The following is a 21,814-nucleotide window of genomic DNA, read 5'->3' as shown; positions in this document are numbered from 1 at the left end:
AGCAGGAATTGGGAGAGTCCCTGTTCCCCCGAGCACTCCCAGGAGTGACAAGAAATAACGGTCACAAGCTGACAGAGGGTAGATTCAGGCTAAATATCAGGAGGCACTACTTCACTGTCAGGGCGGCTAGGATCTGCAACCAACTTCCAAGAGAAGTGGTGCTGGCTCCTACCCTGGGGTCTTTAAAAGGAGGCTGGATGAATACCTGGCCAGGGTCATTTGACCCCAGTACTATTTCCTGCCACGGCAGGGGGTCGTACTTGATGATCTGCTCAGGTCCCTTCTGACCCTACCAACCATGAAACTAAGATATCTCCTCTGGACTGAGGAAATACCGGCACATGCCTGCAGTGGCTCAGGCTAGAAGTCAGCGGGTGCTAGAGCAGGCCTCCATCCTCTATCACAGTACTGAGCGGGGGAGGGGGGAGGAGGCATGGCCAGGCCCAGGCAGGATCCTCTGATTAGGGAGGGGTTCCTCTCCCTGACTCGCTGTTCATAATAGAGCATTGAGTTACACAGCAGGGAGTTACACAGGGAGTTGTTAGTATTTATCGGCTCATCAAATGAAACAACAGCCTTCAAGCTCTTAAACAACTTTTTCCAAGGAAGGAACGGAGGGACATTACACGCTACCAGTTAATTAGCTCCAAAAATCCCTGAGCCAACACTGTCCTGCCTGCCTTTATCTTGTCTCCCACAGCATGGACCATAGTCAGCACGTGGTATGCTAGCTAATGCTGAGAGGTGTCTGTGTAAGGCAGAGGGGAGAGGAAGCGCTGCTTAAGTAGGGAGTGGTAAAGGGAGGGAAGGAGCAGGAGGAAGCCAGGCAGACCCCAGTGTGTCTGTAGTATCTGCTGGGCTGGAGCAGAGCCCAGCTCAGGATTTCAAAGCACCTTGGATGCTGGAGGACTCTGATTTAACTTGAACGAGAAGGGGGTCTGGGACAGACATTGCATAAACCGGTTTGACCCAAATCAATCAAGTGTGATACTACATTCAACCAGGTTCGTTTCAGCCATTTTCAAACTGGTTTATGTGCACTGAACATCTGTTCTGTTACAGGTTTAAACCAGTTTCTGATCACTTAAACCGGTTTATGTGTAATGTCTATCCTTAGCCCAAGTGGAGGTTGAGCCCAAAGAATACTATTACAGTGACTGGACCAAATCTATATGTTAGTAGGCACTTCACCGAACTGTGCTCCAACTATTTATGCCAGGGCTGAAACGCGGCTATATATACTGTGACCGGTACTTATACTGCATTTGTTGCCCATGGGTGCTAAAGCTCGTGTGTCAGATTCTGATCTCTGCTGCACTGGTGAAAAGCCACCCTATTTCCCCTTCCTATACAAAGGAAGTAAACCAGATCCAAAGCTGACCTATTTTACTTATTTTTGATGCCTTGAACAGATTCAGCCTAATGTTCTTTACTAATCTGTCTCAACATATGCTCCTAGTCATGCATTAAGATCTGAATCAGTTGGTTACTTAATTTGTCACTTTTATATTTCTGGACCAACAAAAAACAGAATTTTGTGCCACCACGCCCTCTCAGTCATACTAAAAATTCCCTTTTGCCACTCAGACTACTCACTTTATGTTGATATTTAAAAATGAAGTTAAAGAAATGTATGCTTACTGCTTTTCTGACTTCCGTCTAACCACTGATGAATGTTCAATATTTAATCACAATGTGCTCTGTGACTCTTTTGCAAGAGGTGACACTATTTACTTGAATATGATCTGAGGGTTTCCCCACCCCATCAGCAAGGGAAAAAATGCTCCTCATCTTACGTTCACATACCAGAAAACCCCCTTAAATACACTGACTATCACTGAACTGCTACCAGAAGCAATATTGCTGAAGTATGGAAACAAAAATTAATCAAATGCAGCCCACACTGAGCATGCCCATAAAACACATGGCCTAGATTGATAGGAACCTTTTTTCTTCTTTTTATGTGTGGCCCTTTAAAAAAATGGGCGGTTGCTTCTCGAAGAGGGAACAAGTGCTGACCTGGAGGCTAGCTTCAGGAAGATCCAATACCCTCTCCAGTACCAAAAATGCTGATGGGGGGAGAGAGAGAGAGAGAGAGAGTGTGTCTGTGTCCCAAAAAAACAGGCAGGTGATCCGTCTGGAGGGACTGGCATTTGGCCTGGAGGTACTGAAATACCAGGCTGCCATGAGGAGGGCCAGAGCCATCCTTGACACCCTCTCCTTGGTGCCAAAAATGCTTGATCTTAGCCAAAATGGCGAGATACTGATGGCAACGTACCACAAGGACAGGTTAGTGCAGCCCATCTGAAGAAGATATAGTACCTGTTGCGTCTCAGTCTCTCTCGGCTCCAACTCTTTTTCAGGTCACAGTGAACCACTGCACTGAATACATCTTGATTTCCTCTTCACTACCCCAGCTGAGCAACGCCTTTCTTACCTGTTTCTTCAGCAGCCTTAAATGTCTGGCAAACATCACCAAACTTCTATGGAGACAAGAGACTTCTGTTGCCCCCTCTCTCAGCCCATCACATGATCAGTGTGGCCCTACCCTCTATGCAGGAGCCAGAGCAGGCAGTCCCATCCCTCATCTGCATATATATTTTTGGAGGGTCTTGGAACTTATCCCAAGTCTGGAACAGGCCAGTTCCAATTACAAATGGGGGGCAAATTAGCACGTGGATCCTTTGCAGGAGCGGGGGTGGTATCTGGAGTACACACACACATACTGAGTAGTGCTGAACTGCGGGGTAGGGCTGTGCAAAGCTTCGGTAGCCGATTCAATTTGGAGGAGATTAGGCAGCCAAATCTCCAAATTCAAATGGAATTAAGAGACCCATTAACAGCTCCAAATAGAATCAAAGCCTCTGAATTGATTCGGAAAAGATTTGGCAACTTGGAAGGTAGACATGCAAGAAACTGAAACCGAGAAGAGGAAGGCGGAGGAGGAGGTGGAAAGACTACTCTGATACTGACATCTGTAGCTGCCCAGTGACTGTGATCTTTCTCTGAGTTCCTTTCCAATCACAGTGCTCTGGGGGAGGGACGTAAAAACAACATATAAGGCTGTGTGTGAACTCATCTGTGTGCTTTTTGTGAGCTGTCTGCCTGTCTCTCTGCTGCAGCAGCAGCGTCTGAAGGGCTCTGGTTTGGTAGTATGTAGTCTCTTGCCATCAAGTTCTAGCCAATCCTTTCCTATTTACCTTTGCCTACAATCCCTATTGTTATCCATTCCTTTCAACTTATCCTTCCCCAAAAATCCCCTTATTTGTTCTTGTTAGCCTTTTTTTTCCTTCCACAAAAAGAAATCTGTGTTTTCCTGACAGTGTGTTATTACTGTGCAGGAAAGCACAACATATATTACATACATTACACACAGACACACACATGTTGCAGCATACCAAACAATATAAAGTGTGCTGGAAAGGCAGGTGCCAGTTATTCTGGCAGCAGGAGGAAAGGGGCAGAAGGAAAACTGCAAGTCGTCCCCCCGTACCCCGCAAACAGACTCTTTCCTGGCAGCGAGGAGTTTTCTGCTGCTAGTGGGAGCAAGGAGGAGAGAGCTGTGTCTGCACCTGCAGCACCACCAGCAACACCAGTAACTACAACTAGCAGCAGCATGACATTCTCCACTCCAATTTCAGTTCCCAGTGAGAGCCTTCCAGTGCCAGAGGAGGAGCTAGATCTGGAAGCAGGGGACCCGAGTCCCATAGCCAAGGAAATTCTGGGGAAGGAGTTTGTGCTCCACACCCCTCAAAGTCCCCCTAGAGGGAGGTCTCCTTCTCCAGAAGGGTCCTCGGAGGAGGTTGTGGGGGCAGGTGGCTCAGCTCCTCCTGTTGTTGTGCCTCTGCCTGGTGAGGAAGGGGATAAGGCAAGATCCCTACCCGCAACCAAGAAGTGGGTGGGTAGCGTAGCGTGGGATAATTTTGAGGTGGCAGATGATCCCAGGTATGCTACCTGCCAGCACTACCGAAAGCAGATCAGCAAGGACAAGAAACATTTCAGCACCACAGCAATGCTGCTGCATCTCAGGAGGCATCACCACCTTACCCTTCCTCCTCAGCCTGACACCAGTGGGAGCATGCCCAAAAATAAGTCCCCCTCTCGCTCCAAAGACCCTGTCCCCAAGAAGCAGAAGCAGGCCACCCTGGACCAGTGGAGGAAAGGCAGGGACAAAGGGGGGGGAAGTGTTCCCAAGGTAAGCGAGGTCACCCAGAGCATTAGGGAGATGGTTGCTCTGGATGACCAGCCCTTCTCCTTTGTTGAGCAGCCAGGGTTCAGGCGGTTCATGGCGCTTATGGCCCCATCCTAGTAAGTGCCCGCACGCATCACCTTTAACAGGACTGTGGTGCCCTCCCTGCATGAGGCATACAGAGAGTACTTGAGGAAGGAGCTGCGGAAAGCAGGGCCGCAGGCAGCTTTATACTTCACCTCAGATGTCTGGAGCAGCTGGAGTGGAGATCATGCCTACCTCTTGCTCACAGGGCACTGATGCGATCGGTCATGGCATCAGCAGACTCTCCTTCAAGCGGAGGTGATGGATGAGTCCCACACAGCAAGGGACATCATGGTAGCCAAGAACCACATGGTGCAGAGGTGGTTCGTTGGGCTGGGTGAGGTCACCCATGAGTTCATGGTCACTGACAACAGGGTCAATATGGTCAAGGAAGTGCGTGATGCCAACTTTGTTGGCATCCGCTTTGTGGAACAAAAGTTCCACTTCATAGTTTGGGATGCCTTGGAGGGGGACAGGGCTCCCAGTGATGGCGCCGTTACTACCATGACCAGCCAGCTCATTTCAGAATGCAGGAAGGTGGTGGGTTACTTCTACTGGAGCATCAAGGGGGACAAGATGCTGTGGGACAAACAGGAAGAGCCAAGCATCCCACAGCACAAAATCATGCAGGATGTGGAGACTTGGTGGAACTACACAGACCTGATGCTGGCAAGGCTGGCAAAGCAACAGAAGGCCATTCATGAGATGGCCTTGCTAAGGGAGATTGGGATCATGGGCACCAGCTCCCAGAGCTTGGTGGCCTTCAAGCCATTCCTCGAGGCCACCGAGAGCCTCAGCACTGGCAATGCCCCCCCTTCACTAGGTGATCCCCATACTGAAGGAGCTTGAGAATCAATTGGACAAGTTCCAGGGGATCCATGTGCCTGGCTGGGGTAAGCCGCTTTCACCAAAGGTGCAGGCACTGGTGAAGTGGCTGAAGGAGGGCATCAAAAAATGGCTGGATCCATTGTAGTCCAGTACAGTCCACATGCTGATGGGCATGTGTGACCCAAGGGTGAAGGGCAGCATCCGCAGCAGCAAAACCCTCGATCACTGGATGGAGGTGCTGGTGAACAGAGTCAGGGAGGCAGAAGGGGAGAGGCAGGGGGGTGTGGGAAAGGGGGATCCACTTTCCTGTACCAGCACTCCAGCCACAAGCCAATCTCCTCCACCACACCGCTGCCAATGCAGGCCAAGGGCATGGCTTCAATGTTGGGGTCCAAAGGCACCAGGCCCCACCATCCAGCAGGTAGCATGGAGGCTATCTCGCTGAGGATGTGGAGCTGCTGCAATGCAACACCTTGGCCTATTGGGTAACCTGCAGCCAGATGTAGCACGATCTGGCCACAGTTGCCCGGGAACACCTGTCCTGTCCACCAACCAGTGTTCCAAGCAAGAGAGTCTTCAGCATTACTGTGGATGTTGCCACACCGCACCACACCTCCTTGGATCCTGGTTTGGTGGAGCAACTGGTGTTCCTGAATGTGAACCTCCCGCTGATAGAGTTCCCCAAGCTCCACATGCAGATAGAGTGAGTGCCACCCTCCTCACTTCGCATCTATTTCCTTTCTTTAGTTGCTTTCACAACCATTTAATGCCCCGGTTTCAGAGCTGGAGGCAGCAGTTTAGTTTTTCACCAGCCAGCAGAGGAAGAACATCTCCCTGCTGAGCTCCTGTACCAGGACAAACCTGGAGGTATGGGCTGGGTCTGCGGCGAAGCAGGAGGCCCCAGGTCCTCGGCATGACCTAAAACTACACCCTGCCAGGGTTGGGAGGCCTGGTGGGACTGCCGATTGCACAACAGCCCTAGGAAATGCCAGGACCACTAACCTCCCTGGTGAAAAGCAGGTAGGGGCACCTGATAATCTCCAGCCACTGCACACACGCACAGTCCTGGCTAGGGAAAGCCCAGACCTGTAAGATCTTTGAGAGGCCTGAGGCTTAGTGTTTGAAGTGGAGTTGTGAGGGTGAGAATAGGCAGGCGGCTCAAATCTGACCCGAAGTACCCTTGACTGATCCGTGCTGCGGACAGAACCCAGAGAGAGGTTGAAGGACCAGGGGCCTACTATGAGGAATGCCCAGAGCAAGAGGCTCAGGATTCCAACTGGCCTGAAGGCAGGGCCAGGGCTTAAGGGGGAGCCAAAGGTCCCAGACAGGGAACCACAGCTAAAGGGACAAAGGATTCAATGTGCAAGGCATGGGCCGTAGTGTAGTGAAGGTATGGAGCCATCATCATTCCTGGATCTTACAAATGCACCTCCAGAAATGTTATACATCTTATCCAGTGCACCAAATGCCCTGATGGAAAATATGTAGGAGAGACCAAAAAACAACTGTGCACCAGAATGAATGCACACTGGACATTGATTAAAGACAAGAAGAATCAATTACCAGTGGGGGCACATTTCTCACAAGAAAACCATTCTCTCTCCAATCTCTCAGTCCTGATCCTCAAAGGGAATTTACAAAATACTTTTCACAGACGAGCCTATGAACTTCCCTTCATCAACCTCCTTGATACAAAAACTCATGGACTCAATATAGACATTGGATTTATGACACCTGCCTGACATCTGACTCACCAGGTACCTCTCCAGGTGCTACCATCCCTGCTGCTTTCATCCAAATCAACAAAAAAATGACAAAATTATAGGTATTTTAGTGATTCTCCATTATACTCTATGGCCGAATCACAGAATCGGCTTATTTGGCGGCTAAATCTCCGAATCCAATTCAGCCAAATCAAATCGGGACAGTGACTCGAATCACCCAGTCAAATCACTGTCCCTCCGAATTGCCCGAATCTGAATCAAATACTTGCTGCTTCGTACAGGCATACTGAGGGGTCACCATGGTTTGAATGACACAGATTCTTGGTTCTGAACTAATATCATGCACGGTTTATACAATGATACAACGGTGTTGCTCAAGTGTGTTTTATGGAGTACCTATGCTAAAACTTGCAGCAAGTTCAAATTACTAATTCTGGATCAATTAAATCAGTAGGCACCTGTGGTAATTTGCAGATATGCAAATTGATATGGGTATGTGTATTTGAAAATCAGCATTTTTTGGTCTGTGTTTCAAATTAACAAGGTTTCCTATATAAAGCAGTGGGCAGGGTTGGGTAGGAGGGGGCATGCAGTTGCTGCAATTCTGATTCTGAATCTCTTTACTTCCCCTGCAGCTTCTCCCTGCATCCCCTGGCTCCTCCCCAGCTCTACTGTCTCAGAAGCTAAGCAGGGTCTGACGGTAAAGGAGTGGGGGGAAAGAGGCAGATATTGCAGAAAGCTGGGGGAGGGAGGGGGCAGAGATTATGGGGAGTGAGGGTTGCCAGTGGAAGGGGAGGGTGGAAATAGGAAGGCTGCAGGGGGAAGAAGTGGGCAGGAAAGAGGGCAAGAGAGCCACCTGACACCCCCACCCCATCCCCACCCACACCATTTTCCCTGCTGTTGCAGTGGGAGGGGAACAAATTCAAGACAACACTCCAATAATTAGATTCTATAGCTGGAAAATTGTAACAAATTTATATATTTTCCATATATAGAATCTAATTGTTGGGGGATCATCTTACATTTGAGTAAATATAGTACGTTAGTGAAATTACATGTTGTCCTAGCAAAACTCCAGTTACTTTTCAAGAGATAGACTTTCAGGCAGACACTCCCATCCTAGTTAGTACGTACTGCTACCGTTTGAAGTTCTCTCTCAGTATGAAGCAATTGGGACACAGGCACAAATAAAAAAAAAGAAATCAAATCACAATACAGTTAGTAGCAAGATTAATTATTTGTATTAGAGGAGCTGCTCACAAATGCTCCAATACAGACTCAGGCCTAATGTGTTGGGACTATAAGATCTGTACTCTGAGAGTTTATATAGGCCAAACAAAGGCAGCTGAAGAGTTATTATTTTTCCTTGTTTATAGATGGGAAATTGAGGCCTAGAGCAATTCAGTCCCTTGGCCAAACTCACACAGGACGTCTTGGCAAATCCCAACACGGACCTCAGACATTCTGAGTCTCAGCTCGGTGCCTCAACAACAACATCCCCCCACCTTATACTTCCATTTATAAATTTCCATTCTTGAAGATCTGTGGATATGATGAGATTTCCACGACACCTGGGTTTCTTCTGAGCTCAGTGGGGTTCTGGGCCAGGAGTGGGACCCCAAGGCATTACACCCATACAAATGCCACTACTCCTCATAATAATAAAATACAGAATAAACATAAATAATTTTGTGGGCTTTGCTACCATCAAGCAGGCACAGAGGACTTTTACAATACCAGACAGAGAAATATATATCTGCTCTTTAAGAAAGTCTAGTGTTCTAGATTTGCAGACACTCTAGTGCATGTCAATCCAAAGGGATCTAATAATGCACACTGAAATAAATCTGTTTACTAGCTGCTGTATCCCCGTGATCTCAGTGATCCCTGGGATGCTGTCAGATCCTTTAAAGTGTGCTGCAGGGTGCCACACAATGTTGACACTGTGTGGTATGTTAATGCCTATGTATGATTCACATCTATAAGAGGGAAGGAAACCTTGCAACAAGTATGACTGACTTCACAGATGCTAAAGGACAATATTTGATTAGTAAGCCGGTTTTAAATGGTGGTTACTACCTTTAGATTCTCTTTACACAAGAGGGCCAACTCTTGTATAAACCCCATCGACACAAGAGCTTTGTAGCCCTCAGTCATCCCTGACCTACTGGTTAGGATTAGCTGCTGTAATAAGCTACAATTCTTCTGGTTATTTTCCTGGTTATTTGATTCGCTGCCGAAACAAAAGTTTTCATTTTTCTTTTCCCTCCAAATTCCTGATGGCATTTTGATTATTCCAGTTTTACATGACCCCACAGCTCACAACAGGAGGTCTAAAAAAGAGAGCAACTGAGGTGAACTAGTGACAAAGACCCTCCCCAACTACAAGACATTGGTTGTATGCTGTTATATGTACCAGCTCACAATGAAAGATGCCCCATTTACTTCCTCAAAGTCTTGTCCAAACCCCAGTCTTTCTGAAAGCTTGATGCTGTTGTACCACTGTCATTACCAACACCAAGCAGCAAGAATGCTAAGGTAAACTGACCATGGGAGCTTTACTGCGTTAGCATCACAACATCATGTTATTGCCCTAAAACTGCTAATCTTGCTTTCCTTCCAAGTCTTAACAAGAAAAGGGGAGGGACAAGGCCCTCTCTGAAATTGACCTAGATGTTTTTCCTCTTTGTTCCCACATTATGCAAATGGTTTGTTACCACAGATCTTGAGATTCCTTTCAAAAATACACTCCAATCCCACAAGCCCATTCTTCCACCATCAGCAGCAGCAATCCCTCACAGTTGAGGATATGATTGTCTTCCACGGTTGCCTTATCAGTGGGTCTGAAGATGGCTGACAAAGCCAGTAGGGGATCGACAGGTTCTACTGCAACCCAGGTACGTGTGTTCATGGGGGGTGGGTGGTGCTGAGTTCTTGGTTCAGTCCACGACACATTGTTTCTGCTGGTCTCAGTTTTCCATCTCCTGCAGTCATCATAAGGTTTCAAAGTACTGACAGCCTTGCAGCAGACTCTTCCTCCATTTGGGGCAGTAGGCTCCCATGAGTAGATATCGATATTGCATGTTTTCAAGTTGCCTTTGAGGACATCCTTGAAGCACTCTCTCTGCTCTCCTCTTGAGCATAAGCCTTGACTGAGCTGGGAGAATAAAACTTATGTGGGAGGGGAAAAAGAAGCCCCCCTCCCAGCATGTCTTGGGACCCAGCCCGACAAGCCCCAACATTTACCACAGGGGCCGGAATGAGCAGCAGCTGGGGGAAGATGCCGACGCAGGTTTGGCGGCTCCGCAGCTGCCTGAGCCTGTGGATCGGCAATCCCAGGGGGCGGAGCTCAGGGCAAGAAGCCCCAGCAGCCGACAGGGCTGCCCAGTAGGAAAAACCCCGGGGTGGAGCTCAAGGAGCCGGAGTTGGCCAGAGAGTCATGGCAGGGAGAGAAAGGTGGTCCCCACAGTGGTGGGCAAAGAGTGGGCTCTGCAGGAGCGGCCAGATACCCCAGTGGGGACTCCCACCTGTTGGTGGGAACAGGAGTGATTAGCTCCCAACCTGCAGGCCCCCCTGGAAAGAGTAAGAGGAGGGATTGATGTTGAGTCTCTTTCTCGCCCCAGGGAGGCAAAAGCGTCCGGGGAGCTGGAGTCCCCTGTACTCTGTCAGTAGATGACTAATGCCTTCGCAGGGACTGAAGGACCTTTTGAGTTATCGTTACCCCAGGTTGGGGCATGTTTAGTTTGTCCATGGGCTGGCCTGAAGATTAAGGATCAGTCCCATGGAGATTGACAGTTGGACACCCTACCCCGCTCAGGGTGGGCCTCATGGGTGAGGAGAGATCACCCCGGGGAAAGGTACAAGGAAGCTGAGCTCTCCCAGGCCATGGATGTGGTAAGGGTTGGGGAAAGGGGAGGTTTGGAGCCCCACAAAGAAGGACCCAGGGTTGCGACCCCACTGGGACCATCAACAGGGAACTGCCTCCCCCAGCTATCAACATCAAAGTTGTGGCAGGCAAGTAGAGGCAGCGCTCAGAACCATCTAGGTGGCCCTAGACTGTGGTCTCATCCTGACGTCACTAGGAAGGAAGGTGCCAACCAAGAAGGGGCCAAAGCCATACATTACTCCCATTCCCTTGATCAGGTCTCCTCCAAGCCACTTGGTCCCCAAGTGCTCAGATTGTAGATGGCTCCGATGGCATTGAAAAAATTATGCATATCGCCAATGACATAGGAGATTCAGCATCTCATTGACTTGTCTTCCTTAGCGATTCAATTTATTTTGCTTGGAGTTAGTGTCATTCTGCCATGCATGAAAGTCCAAGAGTTGATCAGCTACAAGCACCAGGATCTCCCAGTCATTCCCATCAAAATAGTTTTAGTGTTTCCTAGCAGAGACTCCAAGTGTTTATACACAGGCGCTGATGACAGTAGACTTGAAGGCTCCCCGAGAACTGCTGACAATCTCCCATTGTCATTGATTGCAATTCACCAGTTATTGTTAATTTGCTGGTGCATGAGGTCTCACTTGATTGGTTCCTTGAGTCTGTGGACCTTCCATTGGCATAACATCTGCTGCAGTTGTTGTTTGGGAGCCAGTTTGAGTGACATAACCAAGCGGATCAGTCCAGCAATCATCAGATCTTAGCATAGCTCAAGTAATGCAGACATTGTTCCAATCCCTATCATGAACCATGACATAGTCAATCAAGTGCCAAAGCTTAGATCGTGGGCGTTGCTTGTTCTTCTGGCAGAACAGGGTGTTGGTGATGGTGGGGACTGGACCCAATGATCTTCCAAGGTCCCTTCCAGTCTTACAATCTATGAATCTATGAGTCCATGTTCTGTGCATCTGGTCAAGAGGAGGATGCCACTGGAATAAACCTTTCCCACTCCTTCGTTGCTGAGGGTTCTGTTCCAGAGGTTAATGTCTCTTCCATCAGGCATTGAAATAAACAAGCAAAATAAGCCCGTCTCCCTCTGGAACGTCAGAAAGGACTTGGTCAAGGTTAGCATAGAATTCCTCCCTGGCTTCATCAGAGGTATCAAGAGTCAAGCATCTTTGCTGATAACAGTATCATATTAGCTGTGCCAATTTGAGACAAAGTCATGAAGCACTCACTAATTCCAATAAGGAACTCATTAATTTGGTTTATAAGTTCATTCTTAATGACAAAGCCAACTCCGTGAAGTCAGTTTTCTCCTTCCTGTTTATCCTTCCAGAAAAGGATATAGCCATCTCCTTGTTCTTTGAGCTGCCCATCTCCTGCTCACTGGGTCCCACTAAGTGCAGCGATGTCAATGCTGTGTCACCTGAATTCTTGAGCCATGATTGCAGCGTGGTGCGCTCTGGGTGTTCACTATTAAGATTGTCCATGATGGCTCTGATGTTCCAGGCCCCACAACTATGTCTTTGTGGATTCTGACCACAGTAAAGGTGACCCCATTGGACGCAGTTATCCAGTCAGGAAAAAGGTAGACAGACTATGTTTAGGGCACCTTTTCTAACCTTCTTCCTTTGTGAGGAGAGCACAGTAGATCCTGAAGAGGGCTGCTCAGTCACAGTTACAGCTGTCAAATCTCACTCCTGCCTCGACCAAGTGCTAGACAACCTTCTTGTAGCTGCCGCCTTCATGCTAATGCATGACTAGGAGCTTCCAGGACTCGCACCACATGCACAGTGGCAGCACTTTGCATCTCCACACTGTATACACACCTTACTTCTCTATTCTGCCATCTTTGCCAAGATATCCACTTTTTATGGTTATTGCAAATACCTTTTCCAGTGCAACAATAAGAGGGCTTTAGCTTTGTTTCATGACTTGATTCATCACAGAATTTAAATCACACACAGCAGTGAAAATAACGTTACATCCTATCATCTGAGAGAACCCTCCAGTGCCAAAGTGTTATTTTAGTTCAGTCGTGCCATTCAGTTTGAGAACAGATTTAGCACATGGCTAAAAATGCCTTTAGGGACTATCTGCCTGTGAGGTGACCCATAACAATTACTTTAAAAGATGCATCTTTGTGCAAATCTTCTCCTGCTGTTCTAAGAACACCAACTAGCACTAGTTACGATATCCATTACTGGAGGAAACAGATGGGAAAAGGGATTGGTAATGGGCTACAGAGCTTCCATTAACCACTAAGCTGTCAGCTCAAATTTGACCCAGCACAGCAACTGAAAGTTACTATAACATCTGTATGACACCTTGCTGATGACTGCTCAACAGTTATCATGGAGTGAGCGAGTGGCAATTTCATCTCACATCCTAGCAGACAAACACCAACATCTTGAAATTGGTACCCAGCTGTGTGACTCACTTTTTGGAAATTCTGGAGAACTAGCTAAGCACCGGATAGTCTCAGAGTTAAGTATGCCCTTGCTCCTGGAAGTGGTCTTGGCAGAAGCTGTGTGATGTACACTGGCAGGACAGTATGAGAAAACATGCAGCCCTGTCTGTCCTGAGTAATACAGATGACAGCCATCTTACTCTTAATCTAATGGGAAATTCTGTCTTCTTTAGACAGTAATCTTTTTTTTACTCCACAATTCTACAAGCAAATTACTGAGTCAACACTGCATTGTTTTGTGTAGCTGTCCCATCTGTATCTTCTTTTGCTCGCTGATAATGTCTTGTGTCTTGCAAAACTATGAGATATGATTAACAGAGTCATCTTGAGGAAAAGAGATGATCTCACTCATGACTAAAATCCAATTTTGCATTTACAGTCTATATACAAAAAAAGAAAAGTTTTTAAAACAAGTAAGTGAAAATCTATTAAATGAAAAGTATTCATGGGTACATTTTGGTTCATTAAATGTATACAACAATCTAGACTTTAAAAAAGTAACTGCAAAAGACTTTCAGAAAGCTGGATGCTGCATAACTCATTTCCTAGAGCTAGGTCTGCAATGTGAAAGCGATTCTGGTGAAACTGGAGGCAGCTGTTTTTGTCCCACCACTGTGTTCAATAACTGGGAAGACTTGCTTGGATCCCATATAGAAAGCTAAATGATACCACAACAAGTTACACATGCATATACACTTCTGAATAAATGTAGAGACGTTGAAAGAAGTCAGCAATGTTAATACCAGCTAGCTATTCTGATTTTGTCGTGCTTTTGCATTCTTTATTGAAAATCTGCTATTACAAAACAGTCTGTAGTTTTTCAAATGTAGTTGTTTCCTTTTAAAAACAATATGCTCAAATTTCTATATTTGAATATTTATTAAAGTGTGTTAAGAGATAGCTACAGTTGCAAATTAGTTTTAAGGAACAAAATTAAGAACGATGCTAGACGCTTAGACATTCCTTGAAATAAATGGTTCAAGGAAACATTTGTCATTCAATCAACAGCATGCTGACTAAAATATTTTTAAAGAAAATCAGATCCTTGGGGTCCAGGCCTGCACTCCTTACTCAGAGGAAAGTTTTGCTCAGATTTTTCGGACTTTTTCCTGAGTAAGCAGTGCAGAGCCACATTGGAAATGACAAGCCAAGATACCAACTCTCCTCAGCCCTATTCAGCATCTCTGAAAGTACCAAAGAAAGGGCATAACTTTGAGCTTTACTCATTAAGAGCATCTTGAGCAGCCAAGACAATTGGTTTCCCTCATCTTTCTCCTAAGATTCCAAGCGTTTAAACAGGTGCTACAAAGAGTGCAAATGAAGCTGCAAACAGGTGTCTCAGGTCTTACAAGCTACTGGGGCCACAGGCTTCAGAGATGGAAGTTCAACCACAACCTGGTCTGCTGTGAGGCCCAAGGACAACCAAAAGCATCTCCTGGCTTGAGAACAGAACTCCCACACCAACCAACCAACCAAGCAGCTCTCTTGCCACTGGTGGTATTTTCAATGTGCTTGACTAAAAGTTGGGACAATGTCTCAAGCCAAATTACTAGGTGACCTGTGCTACTACATTCCACACTGGAACAAGCCTGAAAGACTGACCCATTCATCCCAAACTAAGAAAAGGACAGACTCTCAGCTGGTTTGAACTGATACCACAAGTTTATAATGAGATGACAATAGGATAGATTGTCTCACTCCAATATCGTTTCGTGTTTTCTTCTGACAAAGCTAGCTCTAGCATCATATAAAATCATCATGATAGCAGCTCAGGCTGAAGCACATTGTCCACTGAATTCAATTTTTAATGCATCTCTCATGAAAGTTGTTTCTCATGAAGAGTAAAAGCTGTAAGATCATACCTGGTTAACCATTCACATTCTACTGAAGTTTCAGCTACCTGACCAGTGAATTTCTGTATCAATAAATACTAATTCCATCCAGGAAGAGCACACACCAACTGCTGAAACTTCCTTAGCCTGACGAAGGGTTTTTGAACCCGAAAGCTTGCTTAATAACTATTCTCCAACTATTTGGGTTGGTCTAATAAAAGATATCAGATTCACTCAAGGAACCTTGTCTGCCTAATTTCATCCATGACATTTAAACATACTTGGGAAAAAACAGAGTTCAGCCTGACGCTATATATATAAAATACCAGCCACATCTGGAAGTGAAAGCTTTCCACTCTCAAAAATCCCAAGTAAAACAATGTGAGATCTATGGATCCAATCCAACCATTCCTGAATGCCCCAAAGCCTCAGGTGTTTTAAGTCCCTGAGGAACTGGATCCCAACCCAAACAGTCATTGAAGCCAGATTGTGAGACTCAAGGAAACTGGGACAACGGCTCTCAGCTACCAATTTAAAATCCCTCCCTAAGCAGTCCAAAAGTTGTCAATAGGTTGGTCCTGCTCCAGTATAAGTCAATGGAGTTTTGCTACTAGCCTCACAAAAGGAAAGCAAGTACAGTGCAGGCGGGGCGAGGGAGGGGGAAGAGGGAGAGGAGAAGAAAGCAACAATACATTTAACTACTGTTTGGAAGCAGGGCTAAGTATATGTTGGGAGGGCAAAACAGAAGAGAGAGCCTCTGAAGGCCGGAACACAACACAAAAGGCAAAAACCTTTCCTCTTCAGGCTTGTCTGTTTTTATCAGTCTGCCAATATTGCCATTCCAGCAAATCCACCTACTAGAGATACAGCTCATATCCTTTGGCTGGTGTAGCTTAAACAAGTTTACAAATGGAACAAGCTTTTACTAGTAAAACTTTTACTGTTTTACTAGTAAACTTCATCTACATTAAGGTTTTTGCCAGAACAACTCCCAATTTGGTTTCTACCATTTTTCACTCTCCTAATCCACATAGTGATGCCAGCAAAACCTTTAAGTATAAACTAAGCCTTAAGGTTTTATAAGAAAGGATGGGACATGTGAAGGAGAGGATGGGACATGTTTGTGGCCAGACTCCAATAAGGAAGAGACCATTCTCTATCAAATATATTTCTGCTGATCATTATCTTGAAAACAAAGAAGTATCATACCATTCATTCATTAAGCAGAAAGTGAAACAAACAAAGCCTCAAAGGGATTCATGACTAATGGACATGGCTCACACTGAAGAAATAAATTCAGAGCAATGGAAGAGCCCGCAAAAGACGCACAAGCTCTGGGTTTTCAGCTTCTTCCCAAAGACAAAGACATCAGGATTACCTACTTGATCATTATGAACACCTTATCTCAAAGAAGTTTCCTGCATGTTTGCCTTGTGCTGGTGTTCTCCATCAAATCCTTCTCCTCCACCAAAATCTCATCTCCAGACTGCTCCAGACTGCAGCAAATCAAAGTGAACCATAGCCTACACCTCCTGTGCAGGATGGGTGGACAATTTCCTTTATCATGTCTAAATGACAGGACAGACTTCAGGATCCCCAGAGAGATTTTCATAACCAGAAAGAAGGAGAATGCCCCGATGATAATCCATGAGCTCCTCCACCACATCTTCCAGCTTTTTAGCAAGAATCTTCCACAAGGTCCCTGGAACCCAAGTTGCATTGAGAAATTCCAAAATGGACTGCACTGGCAAATTGAGCAGCTGGAGAAATGTTTTGGTGGGGAGATGCAGCAGGCAACAAGGAACTGGAAAAATGGGCTTTTACAGAACATCCTGAAAGTGAAGAAATATTTCCAAAGAATCAGCCACTTCCTCAATGAGAAAAACTACAGCCGCTGTTCCTGGGAAACAGCTCGCATGGAAATGAGAAGATGCTTTCTGTTTCTTGACCATCTCTTAAAAAACCTTCAAAACTAAAAAAGGTAAATAGATTTTTTTCTGTAGGTAGAAACTGGCAGTTTCTCTCTCAAAGTATCAAAAAAGTTCTGTCTCTACCACTGATGCCAGCTTCTCCAAAGCATTCAGCTATGCTTTGGGCAGCTAACTGAAGTAGAATGACTTTAAAAAATACTCAACATCTCACTGTTCCCACTACTTTCAAACAGATCAGATCTCTGGAAAGTTTGGCTGCTTTTATACATTATCCTAAAAACAGGTCAACAGTTCTTAAAAATAGTGGTCCTGCATATTTATACTTATATAGTCTCACATTGTGCTATAAAAGTATTTCAGGTCATTTCATAAGGTCATAGAATCATAAGATTGAAAGAGACTTTGAGGGGTCAGTTAGATCAACCCCCTGCCCAGAAACAGGACCATTCCAGGCAGGTGCCTATCTGAGCCCTTCATGGAAATCTCCAATGGGGAGATTTCACTAATTTCCCAAGCAACTTGCTGCATTGTCCTACTGTTCTTAAAGCTAGTCTGTCAATTGTTTTCCAGCTCTAAGGTATTTCTTGTTGCATTTTATCTGGACATTGATTGTATTCTTTTAGAGAGCTGGAGATTACTTCTTTAATAAGAACTGACAGATGTCCAAGTCAGGTGGATATCACACCCTTCTATGGTTCTCGCATGGATTAAAAAGATCATAGTTATATCACCTAAGATTTAACAAACAACCAGAATCTCCTTAAATTGCTTGATTAAATAATGCAAGGGCATTACACAAACATGTGCACACACAACAAATATCCTGAAGAGTCATGGTTTATAGTTGCTGACCTAGTCTTCAACTCTGATAATCTACTTAGCAAATGTATCTATTGTTGCAATGTCCATTCTTCCTTTGGGCATATTTATTCAACAACAGGTAAAGATTTTTGGAGGCACTGGTTTATAACCACCTAATCAGTACAAAGTATGGTTGTTTTGGTTTTTTCCCCTTTTTTACAGTGTGTTTATGTTTGTGGTCAAGTTTTATATGAACAGAAAAAGAGTCTTAAACAGGTAATATATAATGTAACAAAATCTTTCCTATCCTCCTCACCTCCTTTCCCCGCTCCTCTTAAGTAGGTAAGACAAATCAGTTTCCCAAATACCTGTTATTTTCTATTTCAGAGACCTCAAGCACCTTGGATGTTGGATCTCAGAGCCCATTTGTTGCACTCAAGGAACAACCACGTGATATTTGATTCTGCTTTTCATTCCCACCATCTTTGCTTTCTTAACAAAAGGTATCCAGATCTCTAAACGTGCATGGTTCTGAAGGAAATTGCATCTGTGACAAACAGATTCTATTCTTTTTGTCAGAAAAAAAGAAAATCAGGAGAGAGTTAAACTTTACCACAAACAGAATCTGGAGGAAAAATATGACAAAGCAGCCTTGAAGTCAGATTTAAAAGGTTTTTTGGTCATTTCAGACTTGTGCAGTACCTAGATATTTTGGTTAAGATCCTCTAAGCAGACAAGGACTCCACTCTCACAGCTTCCATTCATTTAAAGGAAAATGGTGAAATGTACCTTAACTCTTCGTGGAGAATATCCATTAAGAAGCATGCTGCTTTTCCTAATCCTAATACCTACCCAGGCACGAGGCTGCAATAACCAGGACCACATATGAAAAGCAACAACAACAAAACGGAAATTCAGAAGTAAATGTGTAAATATGCTGCAGATTAATATTTTCCTAGACAAATATTTCTTCCTAAGTAAAGCAATTTAAAGTTTTAAAAAATGTTAACTAGGTGTCTAGCCTCAGTTTAGCAAAGTACCTAAGCTAACTTCAGGCACATGGGTGGTCTCATTATTTCAACTATTCCTGTTCTTAATATAAGGCAGATGTTTAAGTACCTTGCTGAAATGCAGCCTATGATGTTGATGTTTCCTCATGTATAATGCATCAGGCAATATACATGCTGGTTCTAGCTAGACTCCAGCTAGGGCCAGAGTGTACTCCACCCATTAGACGCTTATGTACAACTGAATTCCACCCTGTTCAAGTCCCTGGAAATCTATTAACATATCTACTTTTCTACCACATAGTCATCTTAGTCTAAAAGCTAGAGTCTCAAATAAACAGCAAAGAGGAGGAGGACTCGCCTTCCTTTTGAATTACTGCTTGTTCAGGGATTCAAGCAGGGTGGAACAGGATCACATCTGGGTACTTAAGTCCACTTAGGCACCCAGTAGGCAGAGTAGGATGTGGTCCTTATATCTTCACTGGACTAGACTTCTGCTTAAACTATGCAGAACTGCAGCTGTACTTTTAACTCCAAAAAGCAGCGTCTGCCAAAGGTTTGGCAAAAATAACAAGGTATAATCCTGCATACATTAATGAAGCAGACCTTCCCTTATCCAGAAGTCCTTTGGTGTCTGAGCTGCACCACTGGGGTAAGAGGACACTAGGGAAGTTTCACCTTTCCTGATTTGCTACATTGGAGAAATACTTCTATGAAAAGTAAAGTATTTTTGCCTACTAGTTCTGGCAAAGTTAATGTTGAGTTAATGACTTATCGATCGACTCAAGGTAGCTAAGGATTGGTAAAGGCTAATGCACCCTTTAACTGGCATTTAGAGAAATATTCACATGAACTTCTGCAAACACTCTGGTTATCTTGAGTCATAATTAATAATAAGCAAAAAAAATAGATAGTATAGACAAGACCTATGTTTGCATTTCCTGTTTGGAATTCAGTGTTCATCCTCAGTGAGGGATACATGGATACTTTCCATTTCCATGGAGAGAATTTTATTGCCTGAAAAATCTGACTTGTGGTCATTTCAGAGTTCATAATATTAACTCTTAATTTTCATTTTAAAAAAGACTACTTTCAACTTACAAAACACATTTTCTATGAAAAATATTTAAGACCTGTTGTTACAAGTAACACCTAAGTAACTGAGGAATCAGAAAAACAAAAATATTTTTGCTGGCTTGATTTGATAGTACCATGTGTAGATTATTTCAATGATTCCCCGATCAATCATTTTCCCTTATCGCTTGTGTGGGTTTTTCCACTCAGCAACAAAGACATTTTAAAACCACAGGAAAATGCAATTATAAATTGTAAACCACAAAAATTGGCAGGGGGAAATCAAGGTCACACATAACTAACTTTATAAAAACTAACTATATTTCCAGATGACAGTCTTTCTTTCTTTCATATTTTGTTGGGCTATCAGGCAAAATAATTGCCTTCCTATTTTTTGAAAGGAAGTTATATATGTGAAGTATTCACTGTTAGCTTTTGTACCACGCTGGCTTAGGTCAGTTCTGATAGCTGTTCATTTAATTATTTTATTATTTCAAAGTGAGTCAGGATTATGTGAGATGGAACAGAAACTGTAACTTTCTCAAGATTCTGAGTTTTTGCACTCTTTATATTTGCTTGTATTTTCTGCTAGTTCAAAGATATCATGACTATAAGTATGTCACTCATTTGTAAATGCAAAATAATCAATAAATTTAATTTTTTTTAAACCCACCATTGTGGACAAAGATCAGTAGATTTTAAGCCCCAAAAGTGACTGGCTAGTCTGACTCCTTGGACAACAATGGACATAAAATTGCAACATGTGATTTCTGTATCAAAACCAAGAATTCGTGGCTAAACCATAGCATCTCTTTTAGAAGAGCACTCAGTCTTTATTTAAAACTCCAGAAGACAGACAAGCTACTACATGTGGAGGCAGATTGTTTTAATGGGCAGTTACCTGTACAGTTAAAAATGTGTGCTCTACTTTGAAATCTGAATTTGCATAGCCTCAGCAACCAACTCCTGTATCCTGTTATGCCTCTGCCTTGTTAAAAGCCCTCTGCTATCAGAGGTCTTTTTCTCCCCATAGTTTTTTGTAGACTGATCAAGTCAAACTTTAACCTTCTCTTAGATGTGCTTAATGCAAGGCAGTTTTCTGAGACTTCCAAAATAGAGTTACAGGAATGATTAGCAATGTTTAGTTTGTTCAGTCTAATGATGAACTCCTTATCCATAAGAGAAACAAAGCTTTTAACCCTAAATATGAAATGATTTCCCTGAAAACATCATCAATTGTATGGCAGTTAATGTCAGAAAACTGTAATATTACCTCCTACAGTCCTGTTGCTCTGCCTTTAATTGTGGTCCCCTTTATGCCACCACGCATCTCTAAACTTCTGATATGGACAAAGCGATCAAGACTCAGTTCTTTCTATGACAGTCAAAAAATCTGAATCTGGGACAAAATTAGAAGGAAACAAAAATACTTCGCATTTCTATTACCCTTTCCATCCCAGAATTTCAATGTACTTCCAAAAACTACTTCAGCACTTCCCATATCTCAGGCCACAACACTGCCAAGGTGGCAGCAGTGGTAGCAGGGGGGAGGCACTACCTGATCCCTCAGCCCTTCCTTATGGCTCCCCTCATCCATGGCTGCCTCATAGCCTTCCCCCAGCCCAGCAGGGAACCAGCCATCCATCCCATCCTTGGCACTTGCCCATGGCTGTGGCAGCAGATTCCAGGGCAGGCACATAGGATCATAGAAAATGAGGGTTGGAAGGGACCTCAGGAGGTACGGACTTCAACCCCCTGCTCAAACCAGGACCCCAGCCATTTGTCTTTAAAGCTTCCAAGGATGGAGATTCCCCAAGCTCTGAGTAACCTGCCCCAGTGCTTCACCACCTCCTAGTGAGACATTTTTTTCCTAAGATCCAACCTATGTTTCCTTTGCTGCAGCTTGAACCCATTGCTCCTTGTTCTGTCACCTGCCACCGCTGAGACCCCCATGCTCCTTGGGACTGTCCCGTGGCGGGGGACAGCCA

The 21,814-nt window shown here is 44.6% G+C and overlaps 2 protein-coding genes across 3 annotated transcripts in view; one reads left to right on the top strand and one right to left on the bottom strand.

Moving 5' to 3' along the window:
• MOB3B (MOB kinase activator 3B) overlaps nt 1-21,220 on the bottom strand; it is a 176,458-nt gene extending 155,238 nt beyond the window's left edge. For both annotated transcript variants that reach the window (XR_003094627.1, XM_006026075.3), the window contains exon 1: nt 21,100-21,220. The gene's annotated coding sequence lies outside the window, so the exon portion shown is untranslated. The remainder of the gene's footprint in view (nt 1-21,099) is intronic.
• Nucleotides 16,318-16,989, top strand: LOC102376462 (interferon alpha-7). The gene has a single exon (XM_006026085.1). The coding sequence runs from the start codon at nt 16,318-16,320 to the stop codon at nt 16,987-16,989; it is 672 nt and encodes a 223-aa protein (XP_006026147.1).
• Nucleotides 21,221-21,814: the final 594 nt, after the last annotated feature.

The sequence above is a fragment of the Alligator sinensis genome, unplaced genomic scaffold, assembly GCF_000455745.1.
Source record: "Alligator sinensis unplaced genomic scaffold, ASM45574v1 scaffold940_1, whole genome shotgun sequence".
In the NCBI taxonomy this organism is placed as follows: Eukaryota; Metazoa; Chordata; order Crocodylia; family Alligatoridae; genus Alligator; species Alligator sinensis.
The sequence above is the reverse complement of the archived record's forward strand: the minus strand, read 5'-3'. Positions and strand labels throughout refer to the sequence as shown.

Bases quoted from the DNA above. Each gene is read 5' to 3' on its own strand.
- LOC102376462 (XM_006026085.1), top strand. From the start codon at position 16,318: ATGGAAGAGCCCGCAAAAGACGCACAAGCTCTGGGTTTTCAGCTTCTT.